We start from the raw sequence: 21,364 nt of genomic DNA, 5'->3' as shown, positions 1-21,364 counted from the left end.
ATTCCTTGGAGATCTTTCTCGCGATGCGACTTCTTTCAGACTGTTTTATTCAGTTTCTGAAGTATTTTATTAGAGGGATTTTGAAGAAATTAATAGAAGTTAATAGAAATCAGTAGAAATTAGCAGGAGTATTGGAATTATTAGAAGTGTTGGCAGAAGTATTGGAATTATTAAAAGTTTTTTAAGAATTAGTATTCTATTGAGTTCACTTCTGTCGTAGAGAAATAAATTATGTATTTATTGTTGAAAGAATTGGATACTCATAAGTAGAAAACGGTATTTCTCTTGAATTACTCTAGAAATTTAGTGAATTCTTATCTATATACACTTTGAACTGAAAAGTGGAAAGCTACTTCCTATATGATAATAAATATTGTCAACTGTACATGATGTTTTCGTTCGTATGTTTATTAGTAATGTTCCTTTTTTTTGTTCCAGTGTCTGCACATGTCTAGAGAGATAAATTCCTGGAGATAGTATACAATACGGTCGAACATTATGGATTCTACAAGAGAAAGGTAAACAAGGAATTACTTCTTATATTCCATGTAATTTATAATTATTAAAGTAGAAAATACCAAATTTCGATTTAAGTATAGTCAGTAAGCAATTATACTACGTAGGTTGGCCAAAGAGTTTTCTTGCCTGGTTTTAAAATATACTGAAAGATGGTAGAAAGTTGTTCAACTAAGTGGGTCATACGTAGAACACGAGATGGATAAGAGAAATAACTTTTCCTTCAACTTGATAATAGTGAAATATTAAATAAATGACCAGTTTAAAATGTCTGATACGTAGAACTGATACAGGGAAAACTAGAAACGAACGAGTTTGAATTTTGGAATGCTGACATGCCTACGCAAATCTTATCAGAAATGCCTGAAAATAACTTTATGTCCATGCGAGGTACACCTACATTTCAATTCGAGTGAGTGAAACTAAATCACCGGTAACTAACAGGGTAAATTTTCGCTACACCCTGAAGGAACTAGTCGCTGGCAATGAAAGTAACGTTATTTTCCTTGAGATCCGGCAACGACTGATAGCTTCATTTAGTCTTATCGGTAATGGATTTCCCGAGACATTCACGATCCTACAAAAGGGACAAGACGTGCACGTAGCATTGTGAAAGTGCTATAAAAGTGGAGAGGAAACGGGGAACATCTCGTAATTGAACGTTCTCCCATTCGCGAGGCGATAATAAGTTTTCTTTTCAGAAGAGACTTAATTGTTCTGTTTACCAGCTTTATGTGTGACGTGGTCCAAACACAAAAAACATTTCTTTACTTGCCTTTTAGAAGAAAGAAAAATATTTGCCCAGAAATTGAAAAATTAAATGAATAGTCTATAAAGTAAGTTAATAATAGTTTTAATATTTTTAATAGCTGACATTTGAAAAATTCATTGTATAAAAATTGTATAAAATGATTTCGTATTAATCTATAATTTAATGACGAGACCGAAGAAATGATTCCTTTAAAGGAATAAGATATTTATCTCGTTATATACATGTTTCTCAATTGATCTTCGAAACGGAGTAATTATCCATAGCGTTTTCGCCAATGCAATTCGCTTCACAAAGATAATTGAACGTGATCGAATTTATGTCACCATAGCTGTATGTCATTAGAAAATATCTTGAATGCTAATCAAATCAAACGCCCAATTAAATTCAAAATCACTACGTTACGATACGATCAGACCAATAACACTGATCAAACTGTGCCCACTAAAGTTTACAGTTGCACGCGATAATAGCGTTTGCAAGATAATATTACGCATGATTTCGATCTTGAAATTGATATACGTATACGTCCTGTTTGAATAGACACATCGGTTTTGATTCCGACCGCACGTTTCATCGGTACTGATTAATTATGCGAGAACACAGAATCGAACAGGATCAAAATTCGTCGGTGTATCACGTCTGCCCATTATTATACAAACACGAAACGTCCACCAATTCGAAACTCCTTATTAAAGAATTATAATTTCTATTATTAATAAACATCATTTTCTATTCTCTTGAAAGCAATCTCTTATAAACTGTGACAATAATCACAAGACATATTTTCCATATATTCACGTTCTAGAACAAAAAGAAAAGCATTTTACTTGAAAAAAATTGGAAATAATTTAATTTCTGTGATCTTCTAAACAGTTATCAAAAAACAAATTAGAACATAGTAATACTTTTAAATATAAAAGAGCCTAGAATAAACTCAATAAAAACGAGATCCATCTTATTAGATAAAACTTTCAAATCGTAGATCAATTTTCATTCGAAATCTACCTAAAGAGAATATTTCCTATTTACCAAACGACTGTCAGAAAAGAAATCAAAATGCAGTAACACTTTGAAGACATACATCTCTTCAAAAGTACATTAAAATGAGTTCACCTCGCCAATAAGAAACAATCCCATCCTCTTCCCAACAAAATTGTTTCAGTAGAAAAACCCAATAAAATTCTAGATTCGTTCGCGATCGAGATGATCGACCATAAAGCAGTTAACGATCTAACTGACCACACGGATACAAGGAGCGCGGCCAGAGGGCCGCCGCGCCGATGACGAGGAGCGTTGATCGTGACAAAGATGCAAACGATGATGGTAGTACGGGCGAGTTGCTAGTAGGCGGAAGTGGGCTTGACCTACTTCGATCGTGACCACAAAGAAAAAAGTCTCCGGTGGTTCCCCCGGGGTCATGAGCCCCGGACGCGGGGAATTAAAACTTGTTCCTATTGGTTGCCTTAGCAGGCTGCCAACAGAAGTCACGCGTGCCCGCTGCGTGATTCCCCCCGTGTAATAATACTCTGCGTTACTCAGAAGATGCTCCCTAAATGGAATACGGCCTAATTGGTTAGTTTTCACCTAGTTTCATATCATTTTCGATATTAACATAAGTATTGTACACCGGTCCCGCATAATTCTTCAATATCGCGTTATTTTCAATGGCTATAATACAAATCCAAAGTAAAATTAAAGAACGTATTCCTTGTTCTTTTTGGTAAGTTGAAGGCTTCAGTTTGATAGATGTTTAAATATGTAAAAATAGACAAATCGGTTGACTCTATTTTTAGAGATTTTAAAAATGTCATCGTCGAAGTGGTTGATTTGATTTTTACACTTGACATAAATCTCTTTATTATTGGATTTAGTATCACAAAATAGCAGGAATTCATTTTCCCATGGAAAAATTGCAATGATTACCTCAAAGGTGTACCATTTTATTCATTTTAAATATTGAACCGATTAAGCTATACCTGTTATAACGCAATGAAATACAATTTATAACATTTACATAATTTTCTATGCAAAACAGAATTTTAAAAATCAATGTATACCATTGCATTATCTTTCTCTGTATTTTGTTTCATGGAGTTTACAAATTTGGCTAATGACAATATGTTAATTTATTATTCTTCAATACAGTTCCAAATATTTAAGATTATAAACACACATCTGGTGTGTTACATTAATCGCACATGTACACATGGCCCGTGTTTCTCGCTCTTTCCACAGGTCCCTCGTCCGTACTTAATTTCCCTGGTTGTCCGAGGACGCCTCGCCCGCTCGCCTGAGATTCTCAATCTTTTAAATGGTCCTCGCGTGTCCCCCGCACGCCCCGATCTCGACATCTTATGCAACCGATTACACCCCGAGTTAATTGATCGAACAACTCCGTTTTTTATCCCGGGTCGCCTTCGTGAATCTAAATGGAATTTCTCGAGAAACCGATCGGGACTGGAGAGGTTGTTCCCCGGTGTCGATGAAATATTTCAATCGGACGTGGGCTGGGATGACTAATGCCAGCTTCTCGGGTTTCTCGAAATTTTAGCGCCAGAATGCTTGAGATTTATTCATATGACTTCAGTTATTTCTTTTGCAGATTTTTTGCGATGTTTATCATTTTGAAACTGAAGTGGGTCTAGTCGTGGCTGTTAGCTGAATACGCAAAACATTAAATTAATGAGAGAAATCGATTTCTGAGAACGTTAAGATAGTATTGCGTATTAATTTTTTGATAAAGAATAAAAAATTTGTTCTTAATTGGGATTGTGTTCGTTACGTTAAAAGGTATCATGTTTCAAGTGAAAGAATTTCGAAAGTTCCTCTGGTAATCATTATTATAATCTACTTTAGCATTACTTGTTCAACGTCTGTCTATTGCTGACTGTTTCTACTTGTAACTGTATTTACGAACATTCGCTAAAATCTGTTATTATCAGTGTGCCACGGTAATTCCACGTAAATCACTAATTACGTGCCAATAAAGATACAATAATTTTAACCAGTACACACAGTGTCTATCTAAATGTTCGTATACTTGTTCGAACGGAAATTGATCGCTTCGCGATTCATTACATTGCCGAGAATGCAAAGGTTTCCGAAGAACGAATCGAGAAGATTAAAAACTCGCGAAGTGCATTGAAGAGCATGCGTAAATACAGCATGAAAAACACACAGCTCCACCGGAAGGTCGTCAAAGGCACCACATATCTCAAACTTTAAAAGGCCCGTTACTCTTTGCGCTCCTTTTGCGAATTATATGCCCGCTAAGCAAAGCTAATTTGTATCTTTGACGCACGCCGCGTCCCGGCGCTCTTAATTTTATTTAAGTGTTTCCAGCGTTTCGCTGCATTCAATCCGAAAGTTACACGATTCGGAAGGCTTTTCAGTCATTAATTTAATACGCAGTTACATATCCGGCAACTTTGAGCGTACAGTTATCCAGGCGCGTGAGATTGTATTTCCGTAAAATGGGAAACTGCTCGGAAAATTCCTGCACGTCGGAGCACGCCGCGTTATATTCGAGTTTAATTCCAGCGCGCAGGGGACGGGAAGACGAATATATTCGAGCTTTAAAGTGTTCGATGAATTATCGAAACAATACGGCCGGGGAAAAAGAAGTAGAAAAAGGGAATATAGAACAAGAGCGTCTCGTCGTACGTTTTCCACGACGTCGCCGGGCAATTAGATTTAGTGCTTCTTCTTCGTACCCCGTTTCCCTTTGTCTTTCCATTCTGAAACTCTTCTTTTCTCTCGCATCCTTGTACACGCACACGAATGGAACGAATGCTCACGCGACCGAATGAAAGGGCGCGCAGTTTCGTTTATTCTCATTGAAACTTTCCAAGCAAATCTCCATTTGTTCCCTGCCGTTCTTTCACCTTTTCTGCCCGGCATCATTCGTGCCATTTTGCATGTAACGGATGAATTTTCTGACTGTTACCGGGCTACGAGGCGTTTTTAATATTTCGGAACACCGTTAACACTTCCGCGGCTCGATACGATGATGACGCGCTGTCAAAAGAACGCGCGCACGCTTTCAATTTATTCGCTCGCTTTATAAGTCGCTTCTGAAGGTGACGTCGGAAACGATAAGACTTCGATTGCTTAGAACTTTGATTATTTATATTTTTTAAAATATCCATATGGAAATAAATTACTCTTATAAAGCTTCACCAAATAACGTTGAAATTCTCGTTGAAAATCTCGCTTTCGAAGAACATCAAACTCGAAGTACAAATTGAATTCAATTTTCATTTCTATCTCTAATCCCTTCCAAATCTTTCTATTCCACATTTGTGTACGTATGTTAACGACGAAAAAAGCACAACCAGAGTTAAAAGCCGTATTCAGCATTCCTAGAAAATAGAGGAAAGCAGAGGCTCCGCTTCGGTAGCTACTTTTAAACGAACTCAATTTGTTTTCAAATACATTCCGCGTCGCCGTTCCGCGAGTTGAACGTATTATTCCGGCTACCGTGGATTAAAGTTACAGGCGCGAGCGAAATTGCTTACAAAATCGCCCGAATTTCGCGGCGTGTCTCCGCGGCTGTCTGAGCGCGCAATTTGCGCGAATCATGGACACACAATAGTGAAATTTGCATTCGGAGGATGCGCGGCGTCGCGTCGCGTCGCGTCGCGTCGACTCGTACGTCCGGTTAATGCCACGGGTTTTAAATCCACTTTCTTTCCCCTTTAGCCGTCCCGAAAGTTCCGAAATTGCTGTCGGCCACAGTTCATCCTTTGTTAACGACGCATTCACCGTCCCGTTTTCGGCGGTGCGCGTTTAACGGCCGTGGAAATCCCGGACATATTAAATGATCGTGTAATTACGAATGTTTGCCGAAACCCTTCCCCTATCCGCCCGGTCTCCAACCCTTTTTGCTCGGTCGCACGGTATTCTCTTTGTCTTTGGTTTCCCGGCTCGGGTCACCTTTTTATCCGGACGAGCACCTCGCGGTGTCTGATTATGGACAGAAGAAGGGCCGGATAAAGAGACGACGATGAGTCTCGCGGTCATTCCGAACCAATTTCCCCGACGCCATTTAAATGGGACCTCTGACGCAACCCCTATGTCTGTTCCAGTACTCGTGTCTCCTCGCACCTTCCGTCGCTGATTGTAGTGACTGATTTTAAATTAGTGTCAACGATTTCAGTGATCTCTTTGAAAAGGAAGATAGGACATTTGCGTACTGGGAGAAACCATGTAATTTGAGAAACCGTTTGTCTAGGTTTTTTTCTTTTCTAAAGAGAAAAAGAAAATTTAAATAGAGAGAAACAATTTAATTTGAGGGATCATTTTACTAATTTCCGTTGACAGAAATGTAATGTGACAAAAGAAATGTAAATTTTTTTCAATTTCCAATTGACATTATTTAATAATATTCTATAAGGGTTGATTCAAAGACGAAATGAAAAGCTTGACAATTAAAGATATTTCTATGAGTTAACATTTTCTGATTTCAAACATTCACAGACTCCAGCAACTACCTCCGCGACACTCCAAATTACCTCCACTCCCAATTCTATACTTCACCCTCAATTTCAAACGAAGTCAGATCCACTCAAAGAAACCACTTTTCTCATTACAACGCATCACCCACAACTAAACTATAAACATCTCTAAATCCCCGACATCAAACCCCAGTCTACAAAGAACAAACCCAAACAAAGTCCAATTATTCAATAACAAACCTTTCCCATCATTACCACGCAGCCATAAACCTTATCAAACCTCCCATTCCAGCGCATTTCGTTAAGGTTCACCTTAAACGCATAAATTTGACCGCTCATGACAGAATGACCCGATATTTTTTACATTTCCTTCTTCCGCACCTCCCACGCAGTGCCCCCTCTGTGCGTTCCTCATTCTTTCTTCCCCCTTCCGTCGTTCTAGGCCCTCTCTCTCTCTCTCTCTCTCTCTCTCTCTCTCTCTCTCTCTCTCTCTCTCTCTCTCTCTCTCTCTCTCTCTCTCTCTCTCTCTCTCTCCTCTCCCTCGTATTCTTTCTCGGCTCCATTCTACAACCTCTTTTTTTCTCCACTTCTTTTCTCTCCTCCCTCGGATCTGACCCAGCCTACCCCTTCCACCCACCCTCTTCCTCTCATCGTGCGCGCGCGCGTTCGCTGCTGTCGTTCGTTCACGCAAGCACGCATCTCCACGCATACCAAATGAAAGCCCACACTATCCTTCCTCCGCGTTCGCCTGGCACGCTCATAATCGGTCTCGTCATCGCATGATCCCCGGCTGCATTGCTCCGAAGAAAGGCGGCTTTCACGAATGCTGCCAAACTGCCTGCGGTCGTTACCCTTTATGATGCACAAGATTCAACGATTCCGCGGTGTCTATTGATCCGGCACCAGCGACTGGCACAATCGGCCGGCCCGGCCCGGCCCGGCCCGGCTCGGCTCGGCCTCGTGGTGTCGTTAAAGTTAAGACCAATCCGATCACGCGCTCATTAAACCGATCGGTGCCACGGGATTTCCGGCGGACCCGGAGGGATAGCATAAAAATAATGACAATTGACCGGCGCGGTGCTTTTGTAGAGAATCCGCGCGCTGTTGCGCTCGGCTCCATGGGCCCAACGGTCGAACGCCTTCCACCGAGCGGTTCTCCGAACGCTGCGACACGGATCCTCAACGATTTCTCGAGTTATCGGTTTTCTTGTGATTGAACTGCAACTAGGGAACGTTACGTTTCGTTGGCTGCGATCGAAATTATTGTGATTTTGTTTGGTCTCTTTATCGGTCGTTTGTTTGTGTGGTATTAAGCGTGAATGGGAATTGTTTACACCAGTTATATTGCGATGTACATTGATGAAAGGCGAAATTGAAGGGCATACATGAATTTGTAGGATTTGCATCCTTTTAAGGTTGACGGGCTGAAGAGTCTTTTTGATTTGGCTAAAGTTGGATTTTTTATATTTTTGTTTGAATCTGTATGTACTGTTTAGAATATATTGTCGTGGCGATTTTGTATAGTTTTGAAAAATGTAAAGGTTTTAGAGTATCTTTTCGACAGAAACGGATTGTTTTGGTAATGGACAGTTTTAATATAATTCATTTGTGTTTCGTATTGTAATTAAGGAATAAGTCTTTATCAATTTCGATTCGCAAATATTTTACGTTAAATTACATTCAACGATTTTTCTGTGTTCCCTTCAGTATTGTCTGGTGAAGTTAATTCGAGTGTAATAATGTGACATTTAATGTTATTTTCTTTAATACATTATCACTGTTTAGTGACTTGGATTTAATTGTTTTACTTTCTTCAGTACGAGTTCATTTCAATAATACATTTCCAATTGACTGCGTAAAATATACAAACTGTTCGTGAAATTTTTCAGGCAAAGGTGCCTTTCGTAATTTCATAAAGGACGTATTAAATTAATAATTATTACTTTGATTGTTCAAATAAAATTTAGCTTATTGATATTCTTCTGACTCGATATTAATATTACAGGATTCAAATTAAACGTGATTTTATACCTTCGTTATTAGTACGCGCGAGAAGATATTATATAGGATACGGGTAACGTGATATAAAGTGTGCCAATTATGCGAGGTACGACTGGATCAAATCTCCTACCAAGTTGTAATACGAAACAGGGACAGGTCGAACTTTTTACGTCGTAAATTATATAACTTGATCCTGTTACATCCGATTACGCTTGTTATTACCTACATGCGATCATTTTTATTAAATATATTATTCATCGAACAAATAAATCCGATACTAATAATACATAACTCTGCTTTTTCTAACGATAGATTTCAGCTAACAATCATTAAAGAATTATTACACCCCGGTAATAAAATCAAACAATGTAATAACATTCAATCATAAACATCAGTTCTCAATAAAAGAACGTTTACTTTCGTTCTTACAATCGTCTAATCGCAAATCTGCCAGAGAAACAAAAGAATTGAACAAATTTCTAATTATTTCATCCCAACTGAATAAACATTCAGAAACGCTCTACTCCCAAATCAACCACAAAACAAGATCCGCACCTTCTCTCATCTTAAACCTATTTATACAAAATCGCAAAGGCCCTCGGGAAGAAGTATATAAGTAGTACCCGACGAAGATTAATCGAATCTTATTCACAGGAATAAGACAAAATTGCTCGATCTCCGATGAAGGGGCGAGCCCGGTCACCGGAGGAATCAGGATTTCCCCGAAACGAAACAGGAAGAAAAGGAGACGATAAATAAAACGAACGAGCGGCGCGGCCGAGCCGAAACAAATGGAAAAATCGTGGCCGGTTGATTCGCTTCGAAGGATTTCGATCAGAAGAGAGATCGGTGGAAATGGAAACGGGCGCGGCGTCGGCGAGCGACGCGCATCCGGCGCGAGAAAATACGGATTCAGTGAAACGAATCTGTTCGGTTTGATCGAGGAGATCCGCGAGGTAGGAAACCAGCTCGTTGACGTGGACATATGCAATCGGAGACACACTCAGGTGCTGCCGGCGGGACGAGCAGGCCGAACTGGCCGGCTACACGGATGTGTACGGGGTCGACGGAAAGGAGCAAGGCGAAGGAAGACGGTGGTAATGGTGAAACTATCTTGGGGTTATACTCCGGTCACTGACATCCAGCCGTAACGCTATATTCTCTTCTCCTGGACACCGGCTTTGCCCTCTGACAGGCTGCGTCTGCAGATCGTCGGACTCTCTTTCACGATACAGCTCTCGCGCTCTGCCCTCTTCCAGGCTTGCGGTACCCAAATCGGAGAGCAGTCGTATTCGTACAAACCACAGTTTTCTACTGATGTTTCCAGTGTTTTTTATTTACCGTTTTAATGTTGATCTGAAATTACTGTCAACGATTTCGGTGATCTCTTTGGAAAGAAAGACAGGGAATTTGGATATTGAGAGACGATACGATTTGAGAACCGTTCGACTAATTTTTGGAAAAGAAAAGTTTAAATGGAGAGAAACAATTTCATTTGGAGAATCATTTTACTGATTTTTTTTTTGAAAGAAATGTAATGTGAAAAGAGGAAATGTAGAAGGAATGTTGTGTTCATCAGTCATCTAATTAAATGTCACCGCATTAGGTAACATTATTTATAATATGGAAATGTTTTCAAATAATCATTGTAAGATTGAGTGAACTGTAGTAATTCGATGACAATTGACGTTTTGATTTCGATTGTTTAATGTAGTATTGAGAAATAGGAATGCAACCATTTCTTTTGTAGTTTTATTAAATTGAGGAGTGTCTTCGGAAAATGGGAATGGAAATTAAAAAAGTGCAAAATGGTAGTAAAATCATTGTGAACTTAGTATAATCATTGTGAACCATTGTTTTAATTATCTCCATACTCTATTTTAATTATCTTTTATTTTTATTTTCCGTAGAAAATTTGAGGAATTGGTTAATTATTAATCTTGTAGATATTATTTACATCAAAATGTGGGTGTTAATTTGAACGAGCTTAATTTATTTTGTTCGAAACAAGGCTGATTTTTTTATTGTTACACCCGGTGTGTACACCATCGGTGACAGTAATAGGTTAAGATCCATCGATTAATTTCAAATTGATTGATCTCTGACGAACTCCTTCCGGATACGTTTAAGTCGCTGTTAGGTGCACTTATAGGATGGCAGTTGGTTCCGTGTAGCATAAACTGTGGTAATCGGTTTAGTGGCCCACGCTCACGGACGACCAGGTATTTAGCAAAGTGCATGTAACGACGAGATTACACGCGGTTGTAACACACGACCGACGCAATACCCAAGCGATTTTTATTTAATTTCGTTGAAGCCAGCACGTATTCCGTTTACCGAGGGGATGAAGTTTTCGTCAGTGCTTATGATCTAATATTCATTTGAATGGAAGTTGGTCTCCATCCCACATTAGAGCTCACTAATGTTTTATTGTAAGTATTTATTCCGAGCGTTTCGTAGAAACTGAATATTATGTATCACATACTCCGCGAACATTAAATCCTGTGTACTGGAGTATTTAACAGAAATTAAACGCAACGAGCTAAATATAAAAATACAAGGATCGTTAAAATTCTTTTCCAAGTTCAAAAATATATAAAATGATAATTACTCGAGACATTAATGTAGATAGTTCGAAATATTTATATATATATATATATATATATATATATATATATATATATATATATATATATTATCCAATTCCTCGCAAGGTCCAATTTAATAAAAATAAATCGCAAACGAAAGGAATGAATTTTCAGCCATCAAGGGATTAAAAAATGCGAGAAAACTCACTGGTCAACCTATCGTTTCGAACTCGAAATCACACGTGATTTCATATTTCAATAAAAACGACGAAACTTCCTTTCGATTATCTAATATTTGCGGTCCGAGGCAAATCTACTGGTAAATATCACGCGGCTTTTCAATTCTGTTTCAGACGGGGCCATGAACAATGAGGCTCGAGTGTCGTCTCGAGAGAGAAAAGAACGAAAGAAAGAAAGAAAGAGTCCAAAGTAGGATGAACCGTGAACAGTCTTGATTCCTTGGTTGCCATCGCTGAGTGCAGCTCCGGAGGCTTCTCTGCGCTCTTTGCTTCTTTCTTCCTTCGATCTTCGCCCTCCGACACCCTATTTTCCTGCGGCTTCTAATGGCTCTCGAGGGTCCCTGTCTTATCGGTAACCCGTTTTCCACGGATCCGTTCTCAATGAAGAATCTGTACTTCTATTTTCCAGTGTCCTCATGGCGACACGGGGACGGAGCGATCCCGCGAACCGGGAAACGGCGGCTCCAACGTTGGAGGACATCGGGGATTCGCGGGGAACATGAACGTTACGGCCGGGCCTGACTCTTTGCTCTACCCGTACATTTTTCCTCTGGGTGAGCAAAGTTTCAGGTGTGTCCGTGGCAGTCGGTCGTCATGGATTATTACGAACCCGAATGATCGATGCTGCTTCGACGACTCTAATGGAAATCTGAATTATAGACGAGCAAGAAAGAAAGATGCGAGGAGGATAGAGGATTGGGCACGTTTCGTGTTGGCTTTGCTGGTGGACACATCAGTGAGGTTAGCTGGTAGACCCTGTCTCAGACCGGTCTTCGACGAATGGTTAACACTTTGTCTACTGGAAACGTATAAATTGGATTCGCAAGAATAGTGCTGTATGAAAAAGTAATGTCGAAAGAAATGGTTGGACTAGGTTTTCTGAGATGATATGGTAGATCAGAGCTTTAATTGCTGTGGCTATTGAGGAATGGATATTAGAGAATACTTGGGTATTGTTGATTCTTTAGAGACTATTAGTATAGATACAGTGTTGACATATTGACTGTTGAAATATCGGGAAGTTTTTGCAAAATTGAAGTACTCTGTTTGATTAAATAGAAACTGATGGAAGTAAATATGATTAGAAGTAATTAACAGTATGAATTATCTAGTTTTGATTCATTTAACGGAGAATAACTTTTAGAAATGTTCTCGAAATTTTGCATAAATGAACTGTAGAGTTCATTTTTTCTCGACATTTAGAATCTGGGCTTCGAATAAAGTAATACGAATCGCAAAAGGTTAAAAAGCTCATTTTCGATTGTTAAAAGATTAGGGACAGTGTGCATGAATTAACATATTTTCCAGCATCGTCTGCAAGAAGTATAAAATAAATACTCGGGACCGGCCAAGTAGACTCGACAGTACTCTTACGCCTGAAATTTGCTTTTTACCTGGACCTCATACTCTCTTACTTTGAGAAAATAAAGGTGAGCAAAGTTTCAGGTGTGTGAGTGCGTTGGATTCAACAAGTAAGTCTGAATAGCGAGGAATTCTGGAACAGAATGCTGAATAAAAGACGAATCGAAGGAAAAGACGAGGTCGAAGATGTAAAAAGTAACTGGAAGAAAAAATGTACATGTTCGCGAGTACCGTAAAAAGATAAAGAAATAAGAAGATAGAAAATTAGATTTTTCACTTCATAGTAGATGAGTGTGAAATACATACATTTTTACTTCAACACGTTCATCATAGTAATCCACTGATTAGTTACTGTTTACATCACAAAGAAATTGACGTAACTACTTGTAATATTGTTAAATATTGTTACAGAATAATTATAAGAAACCATGAATAAAAAACCGATTTATAGTTGCATAAGTCTGTAATATTTGATAAACCTAAATAAAAGAATTTGAGAAAAATGATATACATCCAGTGTGAACCTTCCATATCGTATGTATCGTGAGAAATGTATTCTAATACACTTGTTCGACAATTTAAACAAAAATTTGTATTAATCATAATTGCATTATTCAAATCAATTCAGTATAGTATATATTAAAATTTACATGTTGATATTTTTAGAACTATATTTATGAACATACAATCCCATTTTACTCGAGCATACTGACTGCATGTAGATAGGGATGTCTATGCTTTTTGTTTTACAATTATACCTGCAGCTATTTGAATCGTCCATGGTGCGTCAAATGGAAACTAATACATTCCGGAAAATTCATGCAACCGCGAAAGATCCGTTCAAGAAACAGTCTAAGATTAGCAGAGAAGTTTGGCAGGTCTTGGAAAGACTAATAAATCAAGTCGAGCGTTAGAATCTGGTTTCCGTCAGCGTCAGGCTTCCCTGTACGCGTATAAATCGATAACAGAGTCGTTAAAGCCAGTGTAATTGAGAGAATGTAACTTTACACTTCAAAGTCAATAAGGAACTAAAGCTACGTTCTTAAACAGCGAAATTCCTGTAACTTTGTGTGCATACTTAAAAGTTTAAATAATAATAAATACAACCGTAATGAATGAATTCAATTAAAGTATCAACATAACTTAGTTTCCCTTGCACATGTGAATCCATTAAGTGCACTATATATTATCATAAAAGTTCTTTAAATTAAACCTATATTTCAGCATATAATGCGGTACTAATTACTATTGAAACAAGATCGTATCTAGCGACAGTTCACAAGACAATGTATCATTGTTTAAATATAACGCGATTATGGCGAGCAACGAACCCGATTTTACAATCATTTTATTGGCTGGCCCTCGTAAAAGCCGTGTCCATATGGGCTTGGTTTTGACGTATGGCTTTATGCACGCAGCTTAAAATCCGTTGGATACTTCGGGGAAATCCGGGTAAGATTGCTACTTCAGCGCTAGCACCTGAGGCGGCCTCGCTGGGAAGTTCAAAGAAGTGGGGATTACTCGGTTTACCAGACCAATACGGATTTCTATAATAATGTGGTAGATAACAGCGACGCGAGCCTGAAGAAATTAATGAAACGCGATTTTAAAGAGGAAATACTGTATTCAATATTTAAGCAATCAAAAAGGATTAACCCGATTAAACTCTGTATAAAAGTGTAGACTACAGGATGAACATAAAACTGCATTATTAATTTGTTCACGTTGAACGCTATAATAAAGTATGCTCTAAATGTCTGAACTTGTAAATGAAACATACTGTTGAAACGGCGACGTTTACTGTAACCGTAACCGTAATAATTATTAACCGAAAATACGACTGGAGCAGTGTTTACGGTCATTTCAGCCGAAATTCATGAGATTCTAAACCACATTTACGATCAAGAATGAAATTCACGGGAGTTCCTCACTTTGAATTATGGTCTAGACCGAAGTCCATTTTCGTTGTTCAAGTATAAAATTCGAGAATATATCGCAATATACTACAGATGAAAATAAAACTTTTAATTCCGATGGACGAATGTCTTTCTTCAAATACAGATACCAATCGTTTATGTATTATTCCTTACTCTATAAAAATAACTTTTCATCTGTATTTAGATAAGACAGAAATTCAAAAAATATGTTTAGTGAATCTTGACAGTACAAATCGTCTACAGGTAATAAGATAATAAGATAATAATCATTTCTCTATAGACAAACAACGCGCAACGATCGTATTGGTTGCAGAGTTGATGTATCCTACGTTGCGCGTAACATTTCGACTGTTATATCCAGGGCGAAGGTGCTTAGCCGCGAAATGGCATTGCAGCCGTAAAAGATTATGAACTTTACAACCCTGTAACCGAAACTGCATTTTGGGGCAGCATTGTTGAAAGTTTCTGGTCGATAGTTGATAACGCTACAAGTTAGTTATTACCGAAAGTTTCGCCACTAAACCATCCGACGGATACTGTTGCTGGCATCGAATTTAAACTGTTAACACATCCACTAACCTATCGTACATTCGAGGTATATTATTCGCGATAAGAACGGCCCGCTTGCTATCGTGTTTTCCGTGTGCAGTTCGGTATTGGACAAGTTATGGTATCCGTTGCTACTCTTTATTGCGGTTTTCGGCCGGCTGAGATAATTGGAAAAGTTGCTATCCGCCGGCTAAATCCTTTGTGCTCCATTTTATGCAAACTGAACGGGAACCCCTAAATTGTTCATCGCTTTGGCGAAAGAAAAATTACAATTCCAGCGTTCCGTTGCGCACCTCGACTTAAATGTTCAAACGTCTGCTTTGCTAATGTTGCAAGCGTTGTTTCCTATTTAATGAATTATATAAAATAATGTTCTACGTCAAGAAAACAATATCACTAAACCGAAAAGTAGATCAAAATAAAGGAATATAACGATTTCAAAGTCAGAAACTTTTCAACCACCCTGTACAGTGAGTTAAGACGCAGACGTGAAACATGGTTGTCAACCCCTTGTCTTGCGATTTCTTACGCAATTGCGATCGTTAGAACTATTTCTAATGATTTAATCTTTTTTCTCTTGTTCTGCATCTACGTTTACTGTAAAGATTAACAGCTAAAGGAAGATGATATTTAATTTGAACGTGAAAGAATTGAATGATATTTATTACTATTAAATTCTATCCGAATCTTTCGTCACGAGTCTGCAAGGGGTTAATCAGGAAAGAATACCAATACGTCCAATACGTTCCGTGTCAGTTGAACATCGAACAGTACCAGAAATTGTGGACGGTAAGTACTGAACAACACGAGAACTTCGATTTCTCTCTCGACCCTTATTCCGGCAATAAAGTACGAAACAAACAAATCCCGGTAGAATTGTTCCAAAGGTTTCCTTTTCATTCGTCCGTGAAATTGAGCAATTTAATAAAACGCCGTTCATAACTGGCGCAGAAATTGTCACAAACAGAGGATCGTGATCGTAACTTGAGAAATAATGCCACAAATCGACCTTCGTATCGGAGCCAGTCCAACTCCCGTTTACCTTAGAGTCGGGAGAAACAACTGGTGTGCATAGGTAATCCCTGAAACGATAAACCCGAAGTGCATGTAAGTAGCATGGTCGGCTTTACGCAACACCTTGCCGCGACAAAATGGATATACCTTGCGCAATGTCTATTAATAAACTAGTCCATAGACAGACGATAATAAAAGGCGACAGTGTTGTTCGGAACAAGAATAATAAATCACGCCTCAAATTGGCAAATTTACAACAATAATAGTCGTCCATTTCTTAGGCAACACTGTCGCCTTTGTGCCGATTGCTTCTTGCGACACAGGGTGATAGAAATTGAAATCTAAACTGTTCGTAATAATTCAATTGAAATTCCTGATCTGAACGGAATTTATTGGTTCCGCGATCGAGATATTTTCCTTTCTGTTTCCTTTGATACCGAAATAATGACTTCGTGATCTCACGATTTACTCACGGAGAGGAAGAACAGAATGCTTCGTGAATCCCAGAGAGACGAGTAACAGGCTAAAACTTTCCTTAATCTATTTCAATCACTTATGTGTGAATTTGTTAAGTATCCTTACAACTATTTTTATGAAACGTATTTCGAGTCGGATAAGCTACGAGACTCGATATTAATTTCACGAAATATTGACTATAAGGTTGTTGAAAAGAAGGCGTTCATTCAAAAATGCAAAAAAAGACTCAATGATTCTCAAAAAGGAGTCACCAGTTCATTGAAAATTTGTTTACCAGATTTTGTAAATTGTTAGATGCCCCTTTAGCTAAAATATACTGTCATGTGTTGAAAAGTATATTTAAATTTAATGTTTTGTACATAGAAAGTTAATATAAAATGCTAAACACCATAGAATTTTAAGGTAACTCTTTTGAGGTCGTCATTTTGAACGTAAATACAGGTAAAAGGTTTTATGATCATTGATTCATTGCCGCTAAAATTTGAAAATACAACTAGCTCCCAAGTGTGCCAATTTACTGTCAATAAATATAACTGCATATTAATAACTAGACAAACATTTGACTGGGATTTTATCATTAAACTAGGAACATTTACATCTCCCCAAGATGTGCTGGATAGGGAATTATTATAACGAAATTCCCTATGAGAAGTGAAAATATTACTAAGTAGTGGAAAAATAGCAGCTGACATTTTACGTTTGCATTTAATAGTCTAGGGTTTTTGCGATTGGTGCATAATTGTGCAGTAGAGAGTGATGTGTAAAATCTTAAACAAAGAAATTGTTATGCGAAACGAAATAAGATCATAATAAGAACTGTAAAGGATTTAAAATAATATCTACTGTTAACGTTCGAATTCTTTTTCATCCAAAAACATAATCGCATTATTGCGCCTAATTCGTGCAATTATGTTATGAATCTGTTGATAGGAATGTCATCAGATACTATTTTGATTGAACTTTGTTAATATTTACGAAAGAATTGGTGAGTCCAAATTTCATTACAAAAAAAAGATACGGAAAACACTATTTGACATATGTCAGTTACAGATTCTATTAAGTTGTTTTCTGTGTGTAAAGGATATTATATAAAACATAATAAGTGTAATACATAATTTAATGAAACTGAACATAATATCAGTGACATACCTTTGTTTATCATCTGTCTATTATCTAAACTATTGATATTGACTTTTTTTTGTAGATAAAATCATGTTGCAGTATGATACTAATACTAAGATTGTTTTGATATTACAGCGTCATTAATTGTAGCTAGTAAAATTTATTTTGAAAGATGATTTACTTTAGATTTAAAGTGTTCAGTTTTAGTAATTTCAGTTAAACAAGTTAAATAAAATTGTTCTTTTGTATTTTCTTTGTATTTTACATTATGCAGCTTTATGCATTACATTTGTTATTGTATGCAATAATAATAATAATAATAGTTGATATTAATATATACATTAATATTAGCTTGAATTCTTAAATGTTAATATATTGAACTTCCAGGTATTCATTTTTGGGAATCATTAAATGCTGCAATTAAGCTAATGTTAACATGAATGAATTTTTCACCATGGAATCCAGTCAAGAAGAGAAGTCTCTTGTAAAAGTACAAAATTCTGAAAGTTCAAAAATATCTTTGGACTCAGAGACTCGTTTACAAAGTCTTGGCTTCATCATAAACAATGGAAAGGCTAGGTTTATGTTAGAAGATGATACACCGATATACTCGAATGCTGCATTAACCAACTTTAGTATTACTGATCCAAGTGATACATTATCTTTTGTGGTGTTGGGTAAAGATTCTATGGATTTCATTCAGGCATCTTCGATTGCATCATATGTTGATATTGAACGTAAAAGCATGTCTGTTGTATGTATCTATGACTTAGCTGAAATTAAGGAACTTTCCTACTTCAACATTTTAAATCTAGAATTTAATTTGAAAAAACTACAAATTAGTCAATTCTTAACTTCGATATGTTCATTCATACCAATTTTTATAACTAATAGAATTTAAAAGATTTGAACATTTAATAAAACAGTATCTTTTAATAAAGACCTAGAAGTATTTGTGCACATTTAGTTTTAAAACAATGTGCAATTAGGAAGCTTCCTTTCACTTATTAAATTGTAAAATTTGGGCATTTAGAAAGTTTATTTAATGTGTAGGATTATAATTCTATGATTGCGTCGTGGAATTCAGATGAGATTCATGAAAAATTAAGTGAGTTACTACAAGAGAATGGAAAACTAAAAGAAACATTAAAACAGAATAATATTGCTATGAAACAACAGTTTAACACTTTAGTCAATTGGCAAGAAGAAATTATGAAAATACATCAGAGTCACAAGAAAAAATTTGCTGAAACCAGAGAATTAATAAGTTACTTACAGAAAGAAAATAATGAATTCAAAATGAGACTGGCTACTGGGGGAATTAGTACCGAACCAGGGTATGAGGTATGTTTCATTACATTGTATCTTACTCATTGTATTTGTTAATATTATTAATTTCCTAAACAGATGCTAAGTGCAAATGAAATGCAAAGTACTAGTGACAAAAAAGAGTCATCTATTCTTGGAACAGAACTTCATGAAAAAGTATCTTCATTAACAGAAGAATTAAGTAACTCTAAACAAAAATGTGAAAAATTATCCTCTGACGTTGAGAAATTACTTAGTATATCAAATTTAGTGAGTTCTCAATTGAAGCAAGCTACTTCTACGATACAAGATCAGAGGCTCAATATAAAAAAGTTAGAGATGCAAGCTTCAATGTCAAAATCATACGATTCAAATCATTTTAATCAGTCCCTTAATTATAATATCCCTAAATGTACTGAGTTTACAAATAAACATATAAATTGTGAGAACTGTTTGATAAAAGATAAAGAAATTAACTCCTTAAAAGAATCTCTTGTTATGCTTCAACATAAATTACAACATGTAAGTATTTGGACTAATATGTACAATTTACAGTATATTGATGACACAAATATTTTAGGCTATTCTGTATGAGCCAGAAACAGTTTTGAGAGAAAAAATAGAAGATATAACACAAACTAATATGTCCACTGAATCTGTTAAGGATAAGACAGAGTCAGTAGAACAGGGCATTGAAAATAAACAGTCATTAGAAGAAAGTATGAGTTTACTTGCCAAAGAAAAGGAACGTCTGAAGGAAACAGAACAGTTATTAGACAGCCAAAAGAAAAATCTTGAAATGGAACGCAAACATTTAAATGAAGCAATGGAACTTCTACAGCAAGAAAAAATAAGTTTGAATGAAGAAAAGTCATCTCTTGATCAACAGAGTCAGTTGTATGAAAGTCATTACAAAACTGTTCTAGAAACAGAAAAAAATAAATGTGATGCAAAATGCAGTCAATTGATCAGTGAAATTGGTATTTTGCATGAAACTGTACAGAAAAAGGAATTACGTGTGAAAGAGTTAGAAGCAGAGATAAAACAACGTGTAAGTACAAATTCTTATTTTTTAATCTCTAAAAAAATAAAAAATATTAATTAGATCTATACATAGTTTAAGAATTTATAAATCATTGCTTTGAGAAAATTGCAATTTAAACATTTTTCTATTTGTGTTTCTAAAATGGCTAATCATTCTCTTTAAAAATATATAACTTTTGTATTTTTTAAATCTCTTTATATAAAAAATAATCATTCGATTTTTCAAAAAGAATACTTCTTTAAATACATTCTTTAAATTAACAGTTTTAAAGATGGATGTCATAGTATTTTTTCATTCTTAATATAGGAAGAACATATTGCCTTGCTGCGAATGCAATTAGAACTTTATGAAGAAGATTTTACAAAAGAAAAGAATCAGAAAGAACGAATATTGGCAGAAAAAGATGAACTGAATGATTCTCTACAGAGACAAACGGAACTTAATCAACAATTACTAGGAGATATTTCAACATATTTGTATAGATAATTCACTGGGACATCATCAAAATAAGAAATACTATTATTTCTCATGATTTCTTTGCAGATATACTTAATATTTCTGTTAATGTCAACATTTTTGTCCTAAATATGATAGCGCAGTCAAAAATGTACAATTTTTGAGACAACTGTTATTCAGTGTTTGAAGTAAGAATAATACAATATTCTACATTACTTCTTTTGTATAGAATAGTGTATATTATTGACAAATGAAAATGTTACCAAGTTAAGTTATAAGAAAAGATGTAAAAATTTATATGTAATAAATCCTGTAAAAAGATTGACAAATAAAATAATATTCCTAAACATTAAAGTACAAAGTAAATTAATTAAGTACATTAAAAATTTATGGTAGTACCTCCTGCACACAACTGTAAAAGGCTAACAAAGATTTCTTTAAAACTGATTTCTATAAACAAGAAATCTAACACATAATTGGGTAATTAATTTCATAATACATTTAATTTAATCAATAAATAAA

General features: G+C 36.3%; 1 protein-coding gene and 1 long non-coding RNA gene across 14 annotated transcripts in view; both read left to right on the top strand.

Moving 5' to 3' along the window:
* LOC116428552 (uncharacterized) overlaps positions 1–13,487 on the top strand; it is an 84,267-nt gene extending 70,780 nt beyond the window's left edge. For 2 of the 10 annotated variants that reach the window (XR_012998578.1, XR_012998571.1), the window contains 2 exons: positions 439–518; positions 11,687–13,485. This is a non-coding gene — a long non-coding RNA (uncharacterized LOC116428552). Of the gene's footprint in view, positions 1–438; positions 519–11,686 lie in introns of all 10 variants that reach the window. The other 8 variants (XR_012998581.1, XR_012998570.1, XR_012998579.1 and 5 more) reach the window with 8 other exon arrangements.
* Positions 13,488–17,591: 4,104 nt separating this feature from the next.
* LOC116428520 (uncharacterized) lies at positions 17,592–21,181 on the top strand. Of its 4 annotated transcripts, none has more exons than XM_031980221.2 (6): positions 17,592–17,896; positions 18,421–18,787; positions 19,087–19,377; positions 19,441–19,863; positions 19,922–20,392; positions 20,693–21,180. In XM_031980221.2, the coding sequence occupies exons 2-6, from the start codon at positions 18,470–18,472 to the stop codon at positions 20,870–20,872; spliced, it is 1,683 nt and encodes a 560-aa protein (XP_031836081.2). In that variant the 5' UTR covers positions 17,592–17,896; positions 18,421–18,469; the 3' UTR covers positions 20,873–21,180. The 4 variants fall into 4 exon arrangements, with proteins under 4 accessions (XP_031836081.2, XP_031836083.2, XP_031836085.2 ...); XM_031980223.2 differs by lacking the exon at positions 17,592–17,896 and adding an exon at positions 17,901–17,981 and having other exon boundaries at positions 20,693–21,181; XM_031980225.2 differs by lacking the exon at positions 17,592–17,896 and adding an exon at positions 17,904–17,950 and having other exon boundaries at positions 20,693–21,181.
* The last annotated feature ends 183 nt before the right edge of the window (positions 21,182–21,364 follow it).

Source organism: Nomia melanderi, chromosome 1, assembly GCF_051020985.1.
Source record: "Nomia melanderi isolate GNS246 chromosome 1, iyNomMela1, whole genome shotgun sequence".
In the NCBI taxonomy this organism is placed as follows: domain Eukaryota; kingdom Metazoa; phylum Arthropoda; class Insecta; order Hymenoptera; family Halictidae; genus Nomia; species Nomia melanderi.
Note: the sequence above shows the minus strand (reverse complement) of the source record. Positions and strands in the feature narration are given on the sequence as shown.

Coding starts and splice junctions, on each gene's coding strand:
- LOC116428520 (XM_031980223.2), top strand. CDS start 18,470: ATGAATGAATTTTTCACCATGGAATCCAGTCAAGAAGAGAAGTCTCTT. Junction 19,378..19,440: donor GTACCGAACCAGGGTATGAG/GTATGTTTCATT, acceptor TTTCCTAAACAG/ATGCTAAGTGCAAATGAAAT. Junction 19,864..19,921: donor TTCAACATAAATTACAACAT/GTAAGTATTTGG, acceptor CAAATATTTTAG/GCTATTCTGTATGAGCCAGA.